At 39.6% G+C, this 24,816-nt stretch overlaps 3 protein-coding genes across 3 annotated transcripts in view; 2 read left to right on the forward strand and 1 right to left on the reverse strand.

Moving 5' to 3' along the window:
* The window catches only part of LOC123981686 (calsenilin-like), a 15,510-nt gene extending 10,444 nt beyond the window's left edge, over window positions 1-5,066 (forward strand). The window contains exons 3-9 of the mRNA XM_046066739.1: window positions 1,151-1,275; window positions 3,190-3,259; window positions 3,518-3,588; window positions 3,737-3,844; window positions 3,940-4,044; window positions 4,119-4,181; window positions 4,291-5,066. Of these exons, the coding sequence (XP_045922695.1) occupies window positions 1,151-1,275; window positions 3,190-3,259; window positions 3,518-3,588; window positions 3,737-3,844; window positions 3,940-4,044; window positions 4,119-4,181; window positions 4,291-4,338 (590 nt within the window). The 3' untranslated portion in view covers window positions 4,339-5,066. The remainder of the gene's footprint in view (window positions 1-1,150; window positions 1,276-3,189; window positions 3,260-3,517; window positions 3,589-3,736; window positions 3,845-3,939; window positions 4,045-4,118; window positions 4,182-4,290) is intronic.
* Window positions 5,067-8,209: 3,143 nt separating this feature from the next.
* Window positions 8,210-14,209, reverse strand: prnpb (prion protein b). Its single transcript, XM_046066282.1, has 2 exons — window positions 13,093-14,209; window positions 8,210-12,228 (listed from the first exon to the last, which is right to left on the reverse strand). Exon 2 carries the CDS (start codon window positions 12,222-12,224, stop codon window positions 10,785-10,787), a length of 1,440 nt encoding a protein of 479 aa, XP_045922238.1. The 5' UTR covers window positions 12,225-12,228; window positions 13,093-14,209; the 3' UTR covers window positions 8,210-10,784.
* LOC123981451 (protein phosphatase PTC7 homolog) lies at window positions 13,718-23,448 on the forward strand. The gene is made up of 6 exons (XM_046066283.1): window positions 13,718-14,252; window positions 15,858-16,037; window positions 19,232-19,430; window positions 20,135-20,258; window positions 20,389-20,518; window positions 20,861-23,448. The coding sequence occupies exons 1-6, from the start codon at window positions 14,051-14,053 to the stop codon at window positions 20,917-20,919; spliced, it is 894 nt and encodes a 297-aa protein (XP_045922239.1). The 5' UTR covers window positions 13,718-14,050; the 3' UTR covers window positions 20,920-23,448.
* The last annotated feature ends 1,368 nt before the right edge of the window (window positions 23,449-24,816 follow it).

The following is a 24,816-nucleotide window of genomic DNA, read 5'->3' on the forward strand; positions in this document are numbered from 1 at the left end:
TAAAGCTCTTCATGGCCTCTCGCCTTGTTATATTTCTGACCTTTTAGTCCCATACGCACCAGCACGTACCTTGAGATCCTCGGGCAGAGGTCTGTTGTCTGTTCCAGAGTCTCGACTGAAAACTAAAGGGGACAGAGCGTTTGCTGTCAGGGCCCCGAGGCTCTGGAACAGCCTGCCCGAGGAAATCAGGTCGGCTGAGTCAGTGAACTCTTTTAAGTCCCTTCTTAAAACATACTTTTATAGGAGAGCTTTTCCCGATCTTATTTGACTTTATTTTATCCCTTTTATTTTATTGTATTTTACTAATTTTATATTAATCTGTATTTTAGTCTTTTCAATGTTTTCATGCTCTTATCTTGTTTTTTTGTATTATTCTTTACACTTGTTAAAGCACTTTGTAACTTGGTTTTTGAAAAGTGCTCTACAAATAAGGATTATTATATTATTATTATAAATGTATGCTCTGCATTCAATAGTGATCTTAGAAATGGAGCTAGAAGAAGTAAATTGTATATCATTTCCCCATCTTTTTAGCAAAGAATTAGGGTTAGAACAACATGCTAAAATTTGACACTACGCCTGTCAGTGGCGGCACAAAAATGATTCGTCAGAAATTTCAATTCATTCCTAACTATAAACTATTGTGTGTTTATTATGTAGGAAACTGGGAATGAATGAAAGAGGGAGTTATTTCAGACATAGTCAAAGTATCTTTTCTCCTTAACAAGCGGCTGTTGCACTATTTCTCCAAGCTACAAGTTCCTCTTACTCATAATTTTTAATTCCCATTTCTCTATCAAAAAGATGTCCCTACTTCTTTCCCTGTTTTTTGTGTTCTTTTATTGATTTTATCCAATACTATACTCTTAACCCCTTTTATCTTCCTCCACCCATTTCCTTGTCTCATCTTTCCTTCTAAACCCTCTCCATTTGTGTCTTTGTTTGTGTAAAGATGGTGAGCATTTTGTGTTATGTGCAGTAATTATAATTTTCTGCCTCCCATCTATTTTGATTTTATAGTATTTTCAGCTCCCCTCCTACCCTTCCTTTCTTTTTTCTTTCTTTCTTGTCTTACCGCTATTTCCTCCCTCCTTTCTTCCTCCCCCTCTTTGCCACCCTCCCCCCTGTTCTCTCTGTTTCCCACTGACAGACAGCTGCGACAGTGACCTTGAACTCTCCATGGTGCGTCACCAACCTGAGGGCCTCGACCAGCTCCAAGCCCAGACACAGTTCACCAGGAAGGAGCTTCAGTCGCTTTACAGAGGCTTCAAAAATGTATGAAAGCGATCAGCACAGTCAGGAGTTGTTGTTCATCCAACTGAATTTTTAGGTGGTTTTGATTTGCAAATATCAAAAGACATGACTGCACAGTCTTTTTTGTTGTTATTATCAATTTTAACGATAGTTATGTTAACTTAGGGTAACAATAGTCGCACATTAATAAAGCCACCATATGGGTACAATTTACAATTCCTAAAACTAATTATACACTACATGGCTGAAAGTATGTGGATGCCCAAATATCACACCCATATGTGATTGTTGAACATCTTTCTAAAGCCATGGGCATTAATCTGCTGCTTTAACAGCCTCCACTCTTCTGTGAAGGCGGTAGATACGTAGACAACAGAATATAAATTATGGAAGACATGACAACAACACTTGTGTTCACAGTATATCCTTCAGCACTTTATCTTAACAAGATGGGCCGGGGAATGTGGGTCATACGAGAGTTGAGTTACGGTGTAACCACTCAGTATGAACTATTTTGTGCCTGTGTATTATGTGTGTATGTGAGAGAGAGAGAGAGTGAGTGAGTGTGTATGTGTAGACTTAACATGTATATTCCAACACATTCTCATCTCAGTATATTCTGAGTGGGCACAATATGTGTGAGAAAACCATTTATGTGTGGAGCTCGCCTTGGCCTTCCCCTTACAGTTACCACAGAGTTTGAAACTATTGAAACACTATTGTTGAGAAAAGTGGTTCTAAAACTGAAGTTATGTTATGATAGCATATGTTTACGGGTTGTCCTGCTCAGGTTGTTTTATTCAGTGGTGGAAAGTAATTTACTCCGGTACTGTATACTTAGGAGCTTCAGTATTTCCATTTCATGCTGCTTTATACTGCTACATTTTGGAGGCAAATGTTATTTTGCAGATTCACATTATTAATACAAAATATTCTTAACAAATAGATTCTGATTTGTTATTGTAGGTTAAGCTACATAGCAATAAATAAAATAGTTAAAATTAGCTCCACTTTTACCAGCTGCAACATTATTTTGATATTATATTATTCTACAAAGGGCTATTCTGCATAATGAGTGCTTTTACTTTTGGTACTTATAATATATTTTGAAGCAAATAATTTTACTTGTAACAGAGGCTCACCGTATGATAGTGAAAGAAAATCACTTTAAGGATATCACAAAGAATAGCCTACATGTGTGAGAGTTCAGCGATTCTGTAGTTTTGGGGAACTCCCCACTGTCAGAGTCAGAAATTACCAAGCCTTGTCTGTGGGGAGGTCTGCAGTCTCAGACTAGTCTCAGAATACCCCTGCCCTAGTTATCCTGCTCTTCTTGCCCTCTAGTGGCCTTAGATCTGCACCGCAGCTATGGACTGTGTCTGCACAGCAGGAAACAATGATAGAACATCAGTAACAATCACATTAAAATGCTATTATGCAGAAAATGGGTTCAGCAGATGTGATGATAAACTATATTTTTCAAGAGGGGATTCTTTTTGCTAGTTTTTCTTACAAAGGGCAAAATCAAGCGTCTGTGAAGCCATCTACAATAGCAACACTTTGTTGCTCATTTTTGACAGGCTGATTCTTGACACAGCAGTATGTTGTCAGGTCTATTTAACACAAGATAATATTTTAATTTCAACTTAAAGAATGTGAATCATAATATGTAGACATTTGCTGTAATCCAGGAGCTTCAAGGTGATAGCAGCAAGCTATTCCTGAGCTGAAAATGACAGACTGTGGGGCAGCTGCCGAAAATACAGTCCTCAACCAGTATAGTTTTTATTGTTAATACAATTTAAACTTTTCTGTTTGTTATTTCACAAATGGCAAATTTTGGCATTTTAGCAGTATCAAAATCTAATGTGTTTGTGATAATATAAGCACTGGCTTAAATGCTTAAATGATGTAAATGTTTTTTTCTTTCAACAGGAATGTCCCAGTGGGCTAGTGGATGAAGAAACTTTCAAGACCATTTACTCACAATTCTTCCCTCAGGGAGGTACAGTATGTACGGAAACTAATGCAGACTGGGATCATATAAGCACATAATAAAACATTCTCACTGACTCAGTTTGCTATTATTTCTTTGTAAATAAAATGTCTGAACAATGAGAAATAAGGTGGTTAAACTCATCAAAACAAATATTTTAATCCATCTTCAGTTGAATCATTTCAGCTTGTATGGATTGAAAGAGAGATTGTGTGTTTACAATTTATAAAAAGTAAAATCCTCCATATATTCATTATTTCTTCTCAGATGCAACCACGTATGCACATTTCTTGTTCAATGCATTTGACATGGACAGAAGTGGCTCCATCCGGTTTGAGGTGAGTTCACCAGGGACTGCATGTTTGCTGATACTCTATGTCCTGTGGTCTTTTTTTTTCATGAGTGGCAGGAGTTTAGTTTTAGTTGTAAGTACAATGATTTTTGTTTAAATAAAGCTATTAATTAAACTTCTAATTGCTTTCCCAGGACTTTGTGATAGGATTGTCTGTGTTGCTTAGAGGCTCTGTTACAGAGAAACTTCGATGGGCGTTTAACCTGTATGACATCAACAAAGACGGCTACGTCACTAAAGAGGTACGTTCAACAACAAACAAATTCTCATTAATGAGAAAACATACCAGTGTCGCAATTTCTGCAAATTTGCCCTATGTCTCTCTGGTTTCCTGCAGGAAATGATGGCAATAATGACCTCCATTTATGACATGATGGGCAGATATACCTTACCCAGTGTACGAGACGATTCCCCCCTTGACCATGTGGAGAGATTCTTCCAGGTATGTTATCACTGGGACCACTAAACCACACAGCCCTTGCATCTGAATAGATATTATTATATGTCATTTTTCAGAAAATGGATCGGAACAGAGATGGAGTCGTGACGATTGATGAATTCATAGAAACCTGCCAAAAGGTAAACCCACCATCAAACTAACCAGTTTTTACCACAGTGTGATTGAGTTCATGTAGCTTTGTGCAAAAATAACACATTTTCTCACGCGTCTTTTGTCTTTTCTCTACAGGATGAAAATATAATGGCTTCCATGCAGCTCTTTGAGAACGTCATCTAGTTTCTGTGGAGGGACGTGGATCAGTAACGCTGCATAGTGCTTCTAGCTGCAAGCCTTTATAGGCCGGAAATAACTTCATTCATGCTGAAAAGGAAAAACTGGGTCATGCGACACATTTAACACATTTTAATACAAACTGGCAGACACTGTTATTTTTCCTGTAAAGCTGTTCTGTGTAGAGAAATGTGCAAAATTCACCAAATCACTTAAAGAAGAGACGTTTATTTAAATGACATTTCATCGTTGTCAGATGAGCATGAGAGCTTGCCCAACACTAAAAAGCATGTGATGCAAACTACATTGAACACAGACAAGAGATTTTATTGATGAACACTTTGAAACTTGGGCAAATGAGAATACTTTGCTATTGTACTGTGTAATGGGAATTTCATGAGACAAACTGTAACTAATCTCACTAGGGACCTCCGGTCTCTTGGGTATGGGGTCAATGGAAGGTAAATGTGGGTGATGCTTTATGATATGTCCGGGGGGGTCATGACTTTAAGTGGTTCACCACATGTATCTGAACATGATAGTCTTAGGTAGAGTGTCCCCTAGGGAACACTAAAGACATCATGTTCCCTTGATGAGATAGTGCTCCACCCTGAGATTAGGTTAACAGCTGCATGTGCTGAGACACTGCAGCTCACTCGGATGATACTCTGATGCGTGTGTGTCCCAGTGAGTTCCTTCTGCAGAAGACTTGAATAAAATTCACAGAAAGACAAGTGTTTGCCTGAGCTGTTTATTACACCCTATAACACCCTCGTTCCCACAACTGTAAAAGAAATAATTATGTTTTTAAGTTCTTCAGATTTTTGTGTAAATGTGATACCCAGTCATTGTCATGTTGACCCAAAACCTGCTGAAATAAATAGGCTATTTACCTTCACATATTAACTTCTTACAGAAAATAGTACATCAGAAATAAAATTATATTTTTCTTGCATCTGTCTCATAATAATAACTTGTTTCTTGTGCTTTGACTGTCTCCCTCTTTCTACAGTACATCCTTCCAGCTAAAGGCCCAATTTAAGGTTAATATGGCACAGGTGAAAGTTAAGGAGACAAAACCAATAATTCCCTTAACCACTGCTGAGCAGTAAGCGTTTCATGAATAAAAGGAAGTACAAACATACAAGTGGGAGCTGATACAAACATGTGATAGAAAATAGCCCTAGCCTTTGCATTTGGTGAATAATGGTAGAAACCTAAACGTATGTGAAATGCCACCATCAGCAGAAATCATTCAACCTGTACTGTATTATTGATCTTGAACCAATAGCAAAGCAGGGAATGCTTTGGGGAGGAGCTGTGCTGGCTCTGTTGAGTGGATGCTTGTGTGGAAATCATACCAAAATGCTGCTCTCCTGTACTGTAAGTGTTTGACAAAGGACTGCTGTTCCAGCATCACGACCTCTCGGTGCGACCGGTCAGAAAGGTAAAAAAACAAAAAACATTTAACTAATATTTTTCACATTTTGAAGGTAAGAAGAATTAATTGCAAAATGAATGGTGTCAACATTTTAACTGTGTGATTTAAGATTTAGATATCCTCCTTCTCCCAGATGCATTGTAATGATACAGTTCCATATCTGCACCCTTTGACACTACTATCACTCATTATTAATATGTAACAATATATTTTGTAACAACTGATGTATACTGGTTTTTAAAGCCAGAAAAAAAACGCATCATGAAAGGGAGAAAGATGCATCACTGACATAATGCCCAGCTAATCCCAGTGTTGACAGAGCCTGTCGATAGTTCTGGATGTCTGTTGTGTTTGTGCTGGTGAGCATGTGACTTCAGATGTTCAGTGAGCAAAATCAAAAGCTGTAATGCCAGTTTGAACTGACTCCTCTCTCTTTGTCTCTAAACTAAATTAATATACAGTGCAAAAATAAAGTAACTTGAAAAAAAAGATGCTCTGGTTATTCACCCTCAGCTTTCACCTGCCAATCTTTTATTTATACCTGTAGTGTTTTTGCAGGGTGCAGATCTTCAGTAATGACTGCGCAGCAGAAGCTTCTCTCACTGTGGGTTTGGCTGCTGCTTATGGCAGCTCTGTGCCCAGGTGCACAGTACGCATACAGTAAGCGTGGAGGCATCTTCAGGGGTCGGGGAAAAGGCGATGGCGACAAAGTCCCTCCCTCCCAGAGCAAAGGCCTCTCCAAGCAGGGCCTGAAGTGGGCAGGAGCAGCAGCAGCCGGAATCCTGGGTGGCACGGGCACCGGGTACGGGCTGGGGTTCCTCGGTAGGCCAAAGCAAGGATCTGGGAATCACCACGGCCACAAGACAGCCTCCTCTGAGCAAGATGAACGGCTTTACCACAACGAGGGCCAAGCATTTCACAACCAGTCTCTCTGGAGAGCCTTTGTTAAAGCGTCTGCCCCTGCTCCCATGACTAACATCTTTCTCACACATGTGGTGTCTTTCCTCATAGCAGCCTGGATAAGATACATTTAATACATCACTGGGAAAGCAGTCAATCATCAAATCAAATGAAATAAAAGCTCCTTTGAACAAATTATCCATCCTGTCCTTTACTTATTGTTTAATACAGGGTGATTGTTGTCAAAATTGAAACAAGGACATAATCAACTAATAATTAGGATTGTGCGAGTACTTGCTTGAAACGAGTACTCGCACGAGAATGTATTTTATACAAGTACAAGTATCATCTGAGTAAAATGTGTCACTATCTGTCTGTTTTCTAATAAACTACAAGTATAGGAACCTTTTTAAAAAAAAATAGTTCTCCTATTATTGGAATCAAAAACATTGTTCTGAAGCTCAATTCTGAGGCTGTTCTGTAAATAGTTTTATAATAAATACTGATTGACTTCTCAGTAACCCATATCAATTTTAGGTCTAAATACAGTTAGTTAACAGTTAGTCCCACCCATGTCCAGATTAAGCCCCACCCGTTCCGAGTACAGATTCAATTTGTTGAACAGTTACAGATACATACTATATTGTTGTACTCGCTCATCCCTACTAATTATACACAGCAGATAAGTCATCAAATTCTAACCAAAATATATACACTTTGTGGAAAACAAGAAACGGCCTACATCTGGAATTTAAATTCTCTTAACTTGAAATGGAGTGAAGTATAATTATTAGTTTTAACTCAAAGTATGAAGTTGAAACAAGTTATAAAAAGAGATTAGAATACTGTAATTATATCAACTTTATGTGCTATTTACTTGATTAATCGATCTATTGATATGGTTTATGTAAGATTAGTAAACTCTGAAAAATGCCTGTGAATGTAAGTCAAACATTTTGCCTTCTGTTCGAGCAACCATCCAAAATTATTCAATATCCTTTTATTGTATAAAAAGCAACAAATTGACACATTTAAGAAGCTGGAATGGGAGAATTTCACAAAAAATGCTAAAACTTAAAATTAATTAAACCTTTCTATCTATAAACTAATTGTTGCAGCTATATAGTTTTGACCTTTTTTTTCATTCAACAAAATATATAACCTATATATATATATATAGGTTATATATTTTGTATATATTTATATATTTATATATTTTGAGATTCAAGAAATATATAACCTATATATATATATATATATATATATATATATATATATATAGGTTATATATTTTGTATATATTTATATATATATTTATATATTTTGAGATTCAAGAAATATATAACCTATATATATATATAGGTTATATATTTTGTCGTCTTAAGTTGGAAAAAAATTCAGAAACATCAGATATACTGTATTTGAAACAAACAACAATAAAATGACAGAAATGGTTTATACTTTTATGTTCTTATTTGAAAATGTATAATTATATTAATTAGTTTGAAGGACGCTGAAAACAAGAATGAGACAGTGTTTGTGAAATTCCATCATTTAGGGAGGAAAAACTTTATTTTGTTTTTTGTTTTATTTAACACACAAATCCATAACAAACCAAATTAGTCATACTATTTGATGAGCAAACCAAAATGTTTACAATTGCCAAGGTCAAAGCCAGAAGATTCACGCAGATGTCTACACTCCCAATAAGAGTGCAATGACACAATTACAGAATATCTAATCCTAAAGGGACATAAGTGCACTTTAAAGATATTCTACAGCCTAGACAGTATGAAAATGTGAAATTGTAATTTAAAAAACGACTGAAAAAAACTTAACATGAGATTAAAACAAAAGAGAAATGTTAAGTAAGACTGGTGGGATAAGAACAAACTAAGAAGGACCATCACTATAAAATCACCTCCAAATATTCTATACAGAATACTCTGCAGGTATTTTGACAGTAGTGTGACCCACTAAATATTGTATGTGTGAACGTAACAACAGACTTTACTGAATACACCAGTATTCTTCAAAACAGCGGACTGAAATGAATAGTAACTTTACTTTGGGTGAAAATATCTTGGTTTTATCGACAGCCTGCAACATTAACTTCTGTAGCATTTTTGTGCTTTACAAAACCAGAGGAGAATAAAATAATTAAAACAAAAATAAGCGAGAATAGTAAAAGAATCACAAACACAAAGAAATATTGCACTACTAAAGGTCACTATACATAGCCCCACAAACTCATTGGGAGTTAAAAGTCCATTAAACAGACTCTGAAGGAAAAGAAGAACAAAGTTTTTGGACACACCTTGACAGCCAGAGGCAGAGCCTAGAGTTCAGGAAAAGCAAACAGACGTATTTACAGTTTTACCCCAAAACACCTGACCCATGACTATCTCACTATGCTACGGGAAGATTCAGAAGATGCAGAGATGAATTTATCGGCTCAAGCCTGCACCATCTGGAAAGTCTGGAAGTTTACAGTATGCCTGGAAACATAAATCCAAGGTTGGTAGGAGAACAAATCTCCTGACCGCCAAAGCAGTGAAGCAACGCCCTCTGAAACTTCCACAGTTTCCAGGCAATTTTAAGCCAGTGCCAGTGCCTCCAGTTCCAGTGTTAATCGTGTCCGACTGACGAGAGATGTGACACACTGTGTGTGGTTAAGGTACAGCAATGAAGCAGATCTTATGCTTGGATGTGAGAATTTAGGATTAAAGCCTTAAATTGTTCAAATCCAATCTTTCACCAAACTGGCTTGGACAGATTAAAAGCATCAGGTGCTATAGAGGACATATACACTGATTGTTCTCAACAGCTGCAGGCAAGGTAGCAACACCACTGATCCACTAATGACGCCATTTGCTGCCCACCAAAAGACACATGCTTACTTAACGTCAAAGGCATGCAATTCAGGATTTTATAGGCAGGTGAACGACAAACGCGTGAGTGGCATGTACCTGAGAAGGAGTAGGGCTATTCTTTACTTTGAGGACACCTCCAGTCTTATTTCATCATACAAGTGTTAAACGGTTTATTGTGGGATATTAAAGCATTTGTCCACATGGAAATGGCCTCCATCATTTCCCAGTATGGTATCAAGCGATTCACCAATTCTGAAAATTTGAGGGAAGTTTAATAGAATACAGAAAATACTTCTACATATTATTATCAACTAGAAAAATGTAAAAACACCATTAAAGTGTTTGAACCAAAATGTGCACCTGCCTTATGTTGTGAACACTAAATGGCCACATCTAGGCCATTAGACAACAATGCAGAGCCAAACATTAAACCCGATCACTCCCAACGGATGGCTTCCCACATTATCAAGGATCCATTATCAAGTTGAGCAAACCACATTGTGTAGTGACGACATGTATTCCTCCTTTCTCTGTGATCGTCCAAAAGTGAAAATATTAGTTCCTTTACTTCATTTTGTTCCCATTGCCAACTACATTTTTTGAAAGTTGTTGTGCGGACAATCTGAAAATCTGCTTTGAAAGCCCACTTTACAATTGGTCTCCAACCTAATATGGCCCAACAACTGTATACGTATGTTTACACATGCCTAGATTTAATAGTGGAATCCTGGTTTAAACACAAAAAAAATTAAAACTTCCTTTTGAATAAACATTTTTAACCAGTTGAAAAATCTGTTTCTTGAATTGTCCAGTACAATGAATGAATAACTAATGATGTTACTTGGATGTCACATTCCTATTTTACACAGTAACAAACATATTGTCATAACAAATTGTCACAAAAACTGACTTAAAGTAATCGGTTTTCTGTGCAAAATAAATTCTTGAAACAATATCTATTTGTGCATCTTGTGCAACACAAAACTGATGATCTAACTGCAACATTTTAAACTGACTGCACCCTCCTTAAAAATCTTCAACTCTTTCACTTACTATATACACATCAACATTTTGTTATCCTTTTATTAGTGTTGTCCGATAATAAATGATTGGCTAAATATGACCCATGAAGTACAGCTATGGTTTGTACTGATATACATTAGCAGTATGTGGACGTGCAGATATGATGGAGGAAGTAGATATCCATTGGCATATGGTAAAAGGAAGACTAATTGTCCTCACTGGAGAAGGAGCATGCTGGACAGAAGCATGAAGACGGAGGTGAAAAGCTGAATCACTCCGAAGCTCAGAGGGCTGCTGCGACTAGGCTGGAGTTGTTGCTCGGCTTTTCGTTCCTGCAGGAATTGCTCAGAGTAGATCATGTACTTCTCAACACAACGTCGGGACTTAATTTGCTCAATTAGGGCTGGGTATCCGATCTCCTCAATGCTGACAGTGTCATCATCCCCCTCATCAACTCCACCCAGATTTGTGGAAGAACTGCTGCCCTGATCTTTCAGAAGGTCAGTCCTATTCATACACCTTTCCATGAATTTCTCATAAGACTCCGCCCGTGGAGGAGGGTTGTAGACATAATCACGACCATAGTCTTTTTGATCTGTGGACTGCGTGCCATAACGGCGGTACATGTAGTTGTTGTAGTACTGTTCTTCTTCAGGGTTGCGGAAATTGAAATGCGGTCGAGGGAAGCGCCCTAGTCCATATCCAACGGCCATTCCAGCCACAGCACCAACGCCTGCTGCCATCATGGCTTTTTTGGCAAAACTTGTAGACTTGGGCTGGTATCCCATACCCTGCACAGAACGAGAGAAAGGAGACCCTCCCATCCCTTGACTACCATATCCATAGCCTCCTCCACCATAGCGGGGACTCAGGATCTTATTATTTGGGTTCCAGTTGGGGTAACCACCCATCCCTCCACCAGGGTAACCACCCATCCCTCCACCAGGGTAACCACCCATCCCTCCACCAGGGTAACCCCCTGGCTGACCCCAACCCTGTCCTGTATTTCCCCCTCTGACTGGGTAGCCACCTGCTGCTGGGTAACCTCCTGCAGCTGGATAACCTCCTGCAGCTGGGTAACCTCCTGCAGCTGGGTAGCCTCCTGCAGCTGGGTAGCCTCCAGCATGTGGATTCTGATTGGGATAATTCCCCCTCCCTGGGTTTTGGTTAGGATAACCTCCTCCAGCTGGGTAGCCGCCTGCTGCTGGGTAGCCTCCAGCAGGTGGATTCTGATTGGGATAATTCCCCCTCCCTGGGTTTTGGTTAGGATAACCTCCTCCAGCTGGGTAGCCACCTGCAGCTGGATAGCTACCTGCAGGGTTCTGGTTTGGATAACCTCCAGGATTGACTCTACCAGGAAACTGGTTGGGGTTACTACCAGCTCCTGGATAACTTGCTGGGATTTGTCTGGGATATCCTCCTGGATTGGTGTTGCCTGTTCCTGGATGAGGGTAACTTCCACCAGAAGGATATGGTTTGCTGTTTCGTGTGGGTGGAGAGGCAGCTGGTTTTGATGCCACACCCTTGTTACTGGAAGATGAGGTTTTCTTGCTGCTGCCGCTACTGGTGTTTTTTTTAGCCCATGTTAATTCAGTGTTCAGCAGGAACAAAATAAGAAGGGACACAAGAGCTATCTCACACAGCCTCCCCATCATGGCCCTAAAGAGAAAAGTGGTTCAAGGTAACGATAATAAATACAATGAAGCATTATAAAAGCAAAAATTGCATTTCCTGTTCTCTTTCCAGCTTGTTCTATTAGGATGACGTGCACAATAGCCTAGTGTTACCTTTTTATTTAATAATGAGCAAACGAATTAATAAAAACAGAGGTTTGACAATGTTTGTGAATTGAAAAATAGAGGGATAAATTATCAATATATGATATGATGAAAACAGAGCCATCATTTTTCATCATTTTCTCCATCTGACATTCATCTATCACAACACAAAATTGCCATTTAAGTGGCCTATAGAGTGGGAGTAACAAAAAAATTATTGGAAAAAAGTGGAAGTGATGAAAATGCTTACGAATTAATAATGTAAGTGCTGAAATGTATGTGAACTGAAAAACACAGTCATAAATAGTCTGTCAATTTTTTTTAGAAACACAGTTTTGTTACGTCCACCCTTCCTACAACAGATTATTAACGTTATATAACGGTAACGTTACCCGTTTCTATTTGTCTACAGGCCACATAGCAGTAAATAGTCTTATTCAATCCTTTGATCAGGCCAATTAAATTTCAAAGATATGCAAGCGAAGCATCGCCATTATTATTCTCTGATCATTTGTTGAATCTAAAAAGAAACAAATACACTACATCAATATAGCAACCATAACCACCATGAGTACAAGATGAGAGTGCAACGTTACCAATCACTAACGTTACAACCTGATAAAGATCAGTTAAACATAACCACCAACGCTAAATCATATTATGTGCGGCTTTGTGTTCTCGTCGAGCCTACCCACAAATACTTAACACGACATAATCTTATAAGTATAACTGAATTATTTCTTACCGTGAACTGATGCTTTATCTGTGTGCTTCGATGGTAATTCGACAATAATACGTCGTTGTCCTCTCTCTCCTACTTTCCGTTATGGGCTCTGGCTCGGGTTATTTTCATTTAGATGGCGTTGCGCTCGTTTTGATGCATATCAAGGACCGATGGCGGGACTAGAGGTGGAAAGACGTTGCTCTGACCTCCATGCAATGATCATAATGAAGGCAAAATACTTTAAGAAGTCTGTATCTAATGAACTTTTATACCACTTCTTTATGGACACCAACTTGAACTAGCTAATGTTAGCGTAACCCAGCTCGAGCTATACCGGTATTTTAATTACTACACTACAGGTACCATTTTAAAAAAGGCGGATTTTACTTATTTAGTGATTGTTGGTAGGTTTGCGCTTTCTGAATCCCTTCTTAAACTATAAAATATAACACTATTAGTAACATAAACGTCCCATATTAAAGTGAGGCCGAACGATGCTAACGATAGGCCGAGGTGCGTCCGTTTTATCCAGGTACATGAAACAAGCGCTTCTCCGAGGCTTGCGCAGTTCAGTGGATCTGCGGTACGGCTGTGGGCGGGGCTTTCATTGGATGATGGTTGAGCCGTGACGTCAGGGTTGTAAATGGTCAAACACCCGTATGTACTCGCAGCTTTCTGTCCGGTACACAAGTGGAAACATGTCGGGAAGGAGAGAGCCGAGTGGAGGAACTGTGTACATGAATTGCACACCTGAGACATAATAAACTGTAACGTGAGTCGGTCAGTTAGCAACTGCCAGGGCTACGTTAACGTTACTATTTCACGGAAGCGGGTCAGTCGGGATCGAATGGACGGATAAAGAGACAAACGAGGCTCGATCCGAAGAAGTAGCCTAGCAGCAGGCAGGCGACCGGGGGCCGAGAAGAGAAGGACACCGTGTGCGTACTCAAGACAAGACGGGATTGTGCCTTGCTAGGGGATGTTATCTGTACTGTCTTATGGCAGACTGGTAGCCAGGGCTGTCCTGGGCGGACTCTCTCAGACGGACGGTCGGGACTACAGCCTGATCAGCGCCAGTTATGGGTTCGGTAAAGACTTTCGCAAGGGGATCCTGAAGAAAGGCATGTGCTACGGAGACGACGCCTGCTTCATTGCGCGGCACAGGACTGCCGATGTTTTGGGTGAGCTATCTGGCATTAAAAGCACTGTAACTTAACTGTAACTGTTGAGCTCTGACCCGCTCTGTGCTCCGGTGACCTTCAGTTAGCTAGCCTACACGTGCACCGACCCCTCGGATGAAAACACAACAGCCCCCACCCCCTCCTCCAAAAACAGAGCCGTAACTTTTCTCCTCTTGCCGCCGTTGACGTCGTTAGCTGTGTTTAGTTTGCCTGAAGCAAAGTAGGTGCTCACGGAAGACCAGGGCAGCTGCAGTCACGACATTTTACACATAGACGGAGGTTAACGGGTGTTTTTGAGGTGAAACGCCGAATGACCTTTCACCTAGATAAGCTCCAACTGAAGAATACGCGGCGCTTATGCAAAATATAAAACGCATGAAATTAGGAGATGCAGATACGCTTCATTAAACGTGGACAGAGTTGACAACGACCCTCTTAGGACGTTTCAAATTCAACACTACAATGTCTTGCAAAGGTCAGAATGGTTGAGCATGGAGGCGGCCATGTTGCTAAGAGCGTCAGTTAGCTGCTAGCTTAGTTCAGTGGAAATGCTTTGTCCTCACCGCCCCGCTGACAAGAGCGTAAACAGTGAAATACTCGATGAAACACGTGGCTTGGTTGACACCCACACGGTGTCTTTTATAGGTTTCTAGCAATGTGCAGTCTTAAATGACTAAGTTGAAGATGTGAAGTAAAAATGGCCAGTTCTGTGGAACAAAATCCTCAGGGCTTCACGTGCTACACATGGCATGAAGTCTATGGTAAACTCCCCTCTGAAGTGGAGTGGGGATGGTTATCAAGTTTTTTGTTTTGTTTTTTTTAAATAACATTGGCTTTGGACAGTAATGGATAATGGTCCTTTCATCCAGAGGTGCAGATGGACATTGCAGGGGATTCCCAGGGTGCATTTTGTAATTATACTTTAACTTCCACATGTGGCACAAAGAGAAAATGAAACAATACTCAAATGTAATTAAGTATTTTGTTCTTTCTGTTTTAAAAAAGGAGAGATATACATGGACATGAAATAACAGTGATTTGTACTAAAAGTGTGCTTTGAAGATACATGTTATAGCATTATTGTTTTCTTGGTGGTCTAAAGGTCTGCCTTTCAGAAGTCTCTTTCTGTTTTTGTTTTGAATATTGGATGATGAATAGCTGCAGGCTTTGTGACAGTGTGTTCTTGCCACTTTCTACATGGTTCTTGGCATGATAAATAATTCAATCATGCAGGTGGTTTTCTTTCACTTCCGCATAAATTCAATCAGTGGTAAGCATTTACAAGGTGCCTGAGGTGAAACCATGCATATCAAATTGCCTGGATTTAGTACTTTGTGCTCAACTGACTAGCATGGACTACTAAGCCAATACCAATAAAAGTGTTTATTCTTCTCACACAGTAAAGCAGCAGTCCAAAACATATGTCAATATACCTAAATTACACTTATACAGAATTCATAGATTTAATAGATTAGAGTCTCTGTACTGTTATACCCCCACTAATAGTGGAGTATGCAATCCAACCAGATGTTAGGCATTTTTATTAAAAAAATGATTAGTCAACAACAGCTAAAATTTTAAATTGTCCTCCCTTTTGTCCATCAGGTGTTGCAGATGGCGTAGGTGGTTGGCGTGACTATGGCGTTGACCCGTCTCAGTTCTCCGCCACGTTAATGAGAACCTGTGAGCGACTGGTGAAGGAGGGACGCTTCACTCCCAGTAATCCAGTGGGTATTCTGACCTCTGGCTATTATGAGCTTCTACAGAACAAAGTTCCCCTGCTAGGTGAGTATCAAGTGGCAACCTCGCCAGGTGAAGCCAACGCGGAAGTGCCTTAAACCTGCATTCTTTCTACAGCTACAGCAAATCCCGAATAAAGCGCAGTGGCACTGGGGCTGATGATGTGCAATGAATAAAATGATTTACATGCACTGCAGCTAAGGGACAGGCTGGAGTAGAAAACAAGCTAACCTGTCTTAAGTAATACAGTATTATAATAATGTCAAATATACACTGTATCACTGTACCTATATGAAGGTGGATCAAACATAGGCAATCTTAAACGTTTAATGGGGTACAGTTGAACCTAGTATGTATTTTCATTCTTTACACACATTACACAAGACTAATAAGGTAAGCAGAGAGTTGTAAAAAAAATCTTGAATGTTCTCCACTTGTTATCCTGTAGTTACACAGTATTATTAGGGGTTTGGGCTGTATTAAAAGTATCCACTATTATCCCATGCTCTATAATCACACAGTAAAAACGAGCTATGTGCTGTTCTGCTATTCTCTCACTGTATTTACACATAAACAAGAAGGCATGTAAGGGGGAATATAAAAAGGTATTTATATTGTTTTGGGTTATTTTCTGTGTTGCTCTCCTTCTTTTCATCCTCCTCTGACAAAGGCCACTTAATGCTACCGCCTCTTTCTTCTGTGGTTTTTGGCAAAAAAGAAAAAAACAACACATAAAATAATTGTTAGTGGTTAAGTGCAGCAAAGTTAACTTTAAATTGACTCCACTACCACACATAAAACATGGCTTAATAACAATCACATTTAACATAAGCATAAAATTCAGCTGACTAGATTTTTTTCTATATTCACAATTATTAGCTTTGCTTATGTCATTTTAAACTGCATTAATTAGCCTAGCGGACTTTCCTCTCCTCATAGCTTAACAAATAACATATTTATACTATATCTTCCTCACCTCTGGTTAAGTCGCTGCATCTCCAACCATGGTTTACTTTTGAGCCTGAATGTACGTTTTGAAACTGCAGTTGATTGTAATCCTAGTAGTGAGAGCAACAAGCTAGAGGACTGCTGAGTCGTTTTCAGGTGGCAGAAGCGTAGTTCTGCTGCTGGGCGCATAACTTGAACACATAAGTGCGAGCCCTCCCGGTACTCATAGAGATTGCATTGTAGCGCCCACAGTTCGAAAAAAACAGCCTTTACATAAGTCTATGTGAGCGATCTGGGCGATTTTCAGCCAGACTGATATCGCCCCAGAAGGGGCGGGACTCCATGGAACAAGACTTGAGCTGATTGGACAACAATGTTCAGAGGCAAATTGCTTGTCAAAAACAGTCCAAACTAACTGAGTTGTAGAAAGTGTGAGGTAAAAATCCCCTGCCTTTCCCAGCTTGTTGGTGAGTTGCCCGATCGCCATCATGAACGAACCTCCTCTGTCCAATAGCACTGGACTCAAAGAAAGAATGACCCTACTTTTCACTTGATTTTATTACCTCCTACTTTGCTAATGACTTTATGGTCTCAGTTGCTAGTTTAAAGTCTTGTTCAATACAGTATGATAGTAAAATATGCCATTTAGAGGAAAATGGATGATAAAGCAGGGTATGCGTTAGGGCGTAGCTACCTTGTGATTGAAGTCTCCACCACAGCGACCTGTCAATCAGGATAGAAGCAGCTCGTATCCACTGCACTGTGTGTATTTAACTTAGGGCTGCACAAATAATAGCTTGCCACAATTAAATTAATATGATCGACGGTGATATCGGTGTTTAAAATGTGTGCGCCTCAAATAGAAAACTCTCAAGTCAAGCGCGTCCTAAACTTATAGCCAAGGTGCGCGTGCACCCTCCTGCTGCTACAGTCCAGAGTAGACAGCAAAGTCCACGAGTCCGCATGTGTCCGCTAGGCCACGGCTGCCGGAGCTGGTTGCGGGCCTTTGTAGTCTATGCTTGGGTGTCCATTAGACACAGCCGCCGCGCGTCCCAAGGGTGTGCCAGATGCGGCTCTAAGCTCAGCTCCGCGAAGAAGTCTATTTTTGACTGAAGCCGTGTCAAGCTGCACAGAGCAGATCGAACTGGGCAGGGAGTCCGACACAGAACGGCATAGACCCGGTCAATTTTCAAAATAAAACACTGTTCATATTCCCGATCATAAATCAACAAAAAACACTGTTAAATCGGATATAAAAAAAAAAGAATAATTTATTTACATAGTCTACTTAATCATAGAAGCACAAAAAGCAAGCACTGATTACCAAATCAACAGAATCTAAACATGTCAGCAAAATCAAGCAGGAAAAACGCTCTTATTCTGAAATTCTCCATATGCAGCTTTCAAACAACGGAACAAAAAGAGGTCGCAGAGAGCCCTTGCTGAAAAGCAGAGTAGAAGGTAGAAGCACAAAAAGGACAAAATAACAACAAGCCAACAATGTGCTCAGCTCCTGAAATGCATCTGAGACGCTTCCCACTGACCGATATAATACCTATGAGGTAACTAACTAACTTGATCAGGCTGTATTTCGGTACTTTAGATGCTTAGACTCACTGACTTTCTGGGGCTTAACAAATATTTTATTTTTTTTTTACTCACTGAGAACATTTAGCCTCATACCAGAGCTCCAAAAGGTCAAGAATCCATCTGTAACTGACACTGCAGGAGGGTTGAACAGTTTGCGTGTACATGTCAAACATGTGGCAAAGGTCACATTTCTCCCGAATGTGACTTGCAGCCCAGCGTGGACTCTAAATGTTAACCACCTCCCCTCTTGTCACGATGTTTGTCAAATGGCCTACTTTTATTTTGGAAGCTGTGACCAGGTGTGTGCTTGAACTTCCCTGCTCAAGGTTACTTGGACTGTTGGCACCTAAAGCTGCGCACACTGGGGATCTGGGACAAGCACGGGCCATGACCCTTGTGTTGTTTTTTGATAGATATAGAGATATAGATTTTATTTTAAAAAAATTTTTTCCCCCTGGTGCGGGGCCACATTTGTATTGCATAATTAATTTTACCCCCTCAATTCAGAAGCATGAAATTCATGAGGAAGGTGGTGATGTACTGGTTGGTTAGCATTGTGCTCAGAAAGTAAAGTGAAACACAGATGCAGCCTGTGCTTGGCTTCTGTCCAAACTGGAAGAGAAATGTTTTGCATTTTCACGGTGGCAGTATTCTTAAAGTGACAACTGAATTCATTCATTCTACCTTCCTCTGTATTGTAGGGAGCAGCACAGCCTGTATTGTGGTACTGGACCGACGGAGTCACCAACTACACACGTGTAACCTCGGTGACTCCGGATTCCTGGTGGTTCGGGGAGGAGAGGTGGTCCATCGCTCAGACGAGCAACAGCACTATTTCAACACACCCTTCCAGCTGTCCATCGCTCCTCCAGGAGCTGAAGGGGTAGTGCTCAGTGACAGGTCAGTAGCTCAGTTTTGGATACATCTTTGCAAGTCAGGCCTTTTAGACAGTGTTTGCAGAATAAACAAGACCTGCTATGGTGTCGCACTCGAGGCCAAATCAGGCTACACCTCCTCATAGCCCCCTCAACTACCTGACCATCTTTTATTATTGCCCGCATGGAAAATCTTCTTACATCCTGTTTTATAGTTTGTCGTTTCGATTTACATTTCAGTGATTAAAGGTTAGTACGCCATCATCTTTATCACCACAACCGCTTATTAGCTGGGGTTGGCAAATCTTGGTGGCAATGATACAAATCAGTCTTTATATTATATATGTTACTTTTTTGTCTACTAGTTTAATCTTGTAAATGTAAGACTTAGCTTTTCAACAAGTTACTGTTCGTTCTTAACAATACATTTATGGCTTTATGTGGTCACCTTAAATAAATCCTGAAGACGAAGCACAAACAAACAGTTAAAGGCCCCCAGGAAATATACCTGAGTCTTGGGTGTGACGCCAGCAAGCAGCAGGACCTCTCTGCGTCTGGCAAGGACACATGGGGACCTGCTGCTTCCGAGTCAGCAGTCAGATTAAACGCCCACACACCGCGCCACCCTCACCATTTGGCAATGTGACTTCTGACCTGCTTATTAATTGCAGCTGCTTGCTCCTGTTTCACTTGTGACTGAGCTTGTCGTGCCGCACTGTTTTCCTCTAGTCCTGAAGCAGCTGACAGCTCCTCCTTTGACGTGCAGCTCGGTGACATCATCCTGACGGCAAGTGACGGCCTCTTTGACAACATGCCGGACTACATGATTCTTCAGGAGCTCAAAAAACTTAAGGTGTCGCATGTGGATGTCGGATTATTCATGCTTTTACACATACTGTATCTAGTTACAAAGTGGACGTATGTGAAGAGAAATGTTTACTTTTTCCCCATTTTAATGTTGTTTTCATTTTTGCTAATTTCAGACAACAAACTATGACAGCGTCCTGCAGACTGCACAGAGTATTGCAAAGCAAGCTCACGACCTTGCCTACGACCCCAACTATATGTCCCCTTTTGCACAGTTTGCCTGTGACAATGGCCTGAATGTAAGAGGTCAGTACACTGTGCTTCAGATGCTGCATATGTAATTCACACATTTGATGTGGATATATTTATTATTCGAGAATGTATTATAGACCACATAATTGTTGAAAATGGTAGATTAGATGAAGAAGACAATACAAAAACGTAAATATATATGAATAACTACAAAGTACATACTGTTCACGATATTTGGATAGAAGATACAAAAGTTGTGGGCTAACGTTTGCTGCATTCACATTTTTAGCTTGGCTAAAGATAACTTTGCTAAAGACTTAGCTTAAGACTTTGCAGGACTTGGTCATAAGTGTTGGCACATTTTCTCACGCTCTCTTATGTTTCTTTGTTCTGCAGGGGGGAAGCCAGATGATATCACGGTGCTGCTGTCCATTGTGGCTGAATATACAGACTAAAAGTGTGTGTGTTTGTGTAAGAGTGTTTGTGTGTGTGCGCTTTTCTGGCGCTGGTCCTTCCTTCCCGTCTGCCTGAGTCTTCCACCTGCAGTCTTCCCAAAATGCACTGCATCCTGTGGGCTGACAGGGGAGGCCCAACAACACGATGCACACTCCTCGCTGCAGGGGCCGACGTCCAGACGTGTACATATTTTTTTTTTTTTTCTTCCAATGTTTTGTTTTGGTGCTTAAACGGTTGAGGGGAAGCGGGCAGCTAGGACATTTTCATGTTGATCATGATGCAGGAGGAGCTGAGTGCGACGGGGCTGAGGGATGCCTTCTAGTCTCCCATGTCTCATTGAGTGTCATCAACACTTCTTGGGTGATGTGACTAAGAGACAGTGCAGGACGGTTTGCATTGACTGAGGGCTTTAAAACCTGGTGGCCCTCAAGTACAAAAAAAGTGATATTTAAGCCATGGTTCGGGATTCTTCAGAGAGTAGTGACAGAGTTGACTATTGAATCCGGCTTTCTGTCTCTGTTGTTGCAGTTGTTAATCTGTTTCTTGTTGTGTTTTGAACAAAGCATATAGACGGAGTGAGGAAAATGATGTTGGGAATTGATGGGCGTTTAAAGAGTGAGATTTAAAAGGGTTTTTGGGTTTGGGAATGTGAACAATGGGAAAGCGAACTAGTAATTGCTCACATCAAATAAATCTGTAAAGGGAAACTATAACACTGAGTTAGAGCTCGCATGTGAAGATTGATCAGTTTTTGTCACTTGGCTGGGAGATCCGTCAGAGCTAACATCCTGATGGGTTGTAAATATTTGTGTATTTAGGGCTGCATTCTGGCCATTCAGTTGTCTTCGCTTTGGTCATTAAAGCAAAATGAATAAAAAAGCTATTTCTTTACTTTTGTGGAAGATGTACACATGCAATCATAAATATCTTTTCTTGTATAGATGTTGATTTTGAAGTGAGCTTTATCAATCCCACACTTCCACTTGCGGAAATGAACAAGAAGACATTAGCTGAAATAATTCACTGCAGCAGTTGTGTGGAAGGAAGGATGTTAAGTGTGTGTGTGTGTGTGTGTGTGTGTGTAGAAGGGGGTATATGTGAGAAGTTGTTATTGAAATGTGTGTATTTAATGTTTATATCTGTTATTGCTGAACTAAAGCAAGCATCTGGGAATGCTTTCAGTTGCAATTATGGGTCAGGTGTGAATTTAAAGTAAAAGATGTATTTTTTAATGTTATTTCATTTTAAAAAGTAAGAGTTTGAATTGTTGAAGTATGTGTTGGAATATGTGTGATGGATGACAAAGATCTAGCCACCTTAACAAGAATCGTGTGTGAGAGAGAATTTTGTTTTTATTTCTCAGATCCTTATTTCCCTTGACATTTGTTTGCTCGTTTTTAATTCAGGTGTCTGTGTATGACTTGACATGATCTATATGAACATGGTCACCGTGCTTGTAATGAGTGTGTGTGTGTGTGTATAAACTTGTGCTGTATCAAATTAGATTAATCAGAGACACTAATAATACTGTTCTCTCCCATAGTTGAACAGCTCACTGAAGTGGTTTGGACAACATCTTTACAGTTTAAAAGCAGGTGCACCAAATACACATTTTCTTTGTGTATGTCTTTAAGCTTTGTTCTTACAAACATCATACAGCAATACTGTAAATTCCTTGTGCTCTGAATCGTGTGTGATGGCCAGACGTGTGTGTGGAAATGTTCAGAGGGACATTAAAATGTCTTTTCTATGCCTGAAGAATTTCTTGGTGTGTTGTTTGTTTTGTTTTTTTGCTCAGAACAAAAGTCGCATCATATTTGTGGTTTAAGTTATGTGCGACTGGTTGCAACAAAGTATAAGACAGGTTTATGAAACCAAAGAAGGAAAGCCATATATAAACACATGATTAGGGTACTGCTCTGTAAGCCCTGCTGTAAAGATAACATGGTGTTTCTTACTCATACACACAATGGAGACAATTATATGAATACTATCTGTCCTAGTTTTTGCATGGTTTCTGTCTCAGCTTTTGGCACCATTTTAGAAAGATAATTTCACACATTTGCAGTCTGTTCTTGTTTTAGAATGGTTTATAAAGGTTCTGAACTTGTATTTACTTTAAAGATAGCCCTATGTGTCAGAGATGTAACCCACGTGCAGGAGGAAGGGTGGTGAGATGGGTAATGGTGCTGTGAACTTACAGCATGAGGGTGAGCACAGTTTCAGCCTTAACAAATAGCTAGACCTGTAATCAAGAGGCCTTTCCTGTCATTGCAAGCTTGTCTCGTCTCAGACGCGTTACCCGGTGTTTGATGTAAATGAAGTCTGCCCCTGTTTTTCTCCTATGTAAAGCTGTTCTTAAAAGGTGCTTCTGCAGTCTGTATGGTATGATTGTCCTTTTTAGCAAGCGATGTTTGTGCGTGTGAAAGATTAATCTGTCTACAGTGTAACAATGCAGGTCTAATTTATGTAAATATGTTTTAAAATATGTACAATATTTAAATAAAGAATCTAGTATTTATACTAAATTTGCTTGAGTATTTTCATGATGCCATTCCATGTTGCATGAGTTTCATCTTCCAAATCAGATGTACTGTTCACAAAAGACTCATCCAATCTTGCAAAATGACTGACTTCAGTGAACCAGATTGTGTTGAGTATACTACAGTGTGGTTGACTACATTTTGACTCTTTTGTTAATATCAAATGATAACATTTCTGTACTGACAGTACACATTGACCATTTTTTGACTACAATCCTCTACTGTTGTTGTAAGTGTTGAAGCAGTTAAGTTAAAGAAATTAAGTTAATACAGCAGGTACATATTTTTCTATAAGCTATATTGACAAGTAAAATTAGCTTTTTCATGTTTGAAAACAACAAATCATTAACAGTGACAAACTATACAGTATATGCCTACGAGCGTGTGTGCCAGGTAGTTGCATGTATGCCTACCTATAATATTAGAAAACTAAAAAAAAAGAAATTGCGGAAGCCAACAGTGGTGTATGTAAATACAAATGTAATTTAAAGTACTTGTACTATTTCCATTTTCTGCTATTTCAAACTACTCCACCACGTTTCAAATGGAAATATTGTACTCTTTATTACAATATGTGAGATCTATATTTACTGGTACGATTTACTTTACAACCTATAACGTACATGCAAAACAAAAGATCAGAAAAATAAAAGTTAACTACCTAGGAGTATATAAAGCAAATATAAATGTATAACTTAACCCCTCTAACACTCTGCTCTTTGGGGAGCCACTCCATGTGTGCTTCTACTTTTGACTATTTAAGAATATGTTGAAGTACAATTATGAACCTGTGATTTTCACATGTAACAGTATTTTTACATTGTGGTATTAGTTACTACTACAAAACCTAAGGATATGAGTTCCTCTTCCACCACTGGGGGCCACAGACTATTACAATAAACTTCAAAGTTTGGTTCACTGGTTACGTAATGGTAATGTAATCTAGTAACTGATAATCTAATTTACAAGAGTAAAAAGTAGCCTGAGCATGGCAACTTTTTTTACTGAATTAAACATAGGGATATTCTGAGGGACAACTGCTACATGTGATCTTCAGTGCCTCAAACTCAAAATCACAATCTAAAGTGAAGTATGGTTAAAGTAAAGCCACATTACTACTACTTGATGTCTACTGATGTCTATGATGGCTGCAGAGAAATTACATTTTATGCTCTGGAAATTATTTCAGCTTTATGTGAACACACTGCATCTGTGAAAACATGCATTAAATAACGGGGGTAAATACTGTAGGAGAGCGGGGTGGTTTGAGCCTGGTGGGAAGTTGAGCCAACACTTGTTTCTGGGCAACCACAAACAAATTTGATCATGTAAATACAGACTTTTGAAGAGTCA

Source organism: Micropterus dolomieu, linkage group LG13, assembly GCF_021292245.1.
Source record: "Micropterus dolomieu isolate WLL.071019.BEF.003 ecotype Adirondacks linkage group LG13, ASM2129224v1, whole genome shotgun sequence".
NCBI lineage: Eukaryota > Metazoa > Chordata > Actinopteri > Centrarchiformes > Centrarchidae > Micropterus > Micropterus dolomieu.

Coding starts and splice junctions, on each gene's coding strand:
- prnpb (XM_046066282.1), bottom strand. CDS start 12,224: ATGATGGGGAGGCTGTGTGAGATAGCTCTTGTGTCCCTTCTTATTTTG.
- LOC123981451 (XM_046066283.1), top strand. CDS start 14,051: ATGTTATCTGTACTGTCTTATGGCAGACTGGTAGCCAGGGCTGTCCTG. Junction 16,038..19,231: donor GAACAAAGTTCCCCTGCTAG/GTGAGTATCAAG, acceptor TCTGTATTGTAG/GGAGCAGCACAGCCTGTATT. Junction 19,431..20,134: donor GGGGTAGTGCTCAGTGACAG/GTCAGTAGCTCA, acceptor GTTTTCCTCTAG/TCCTGAAGCAGCTGACAGCT.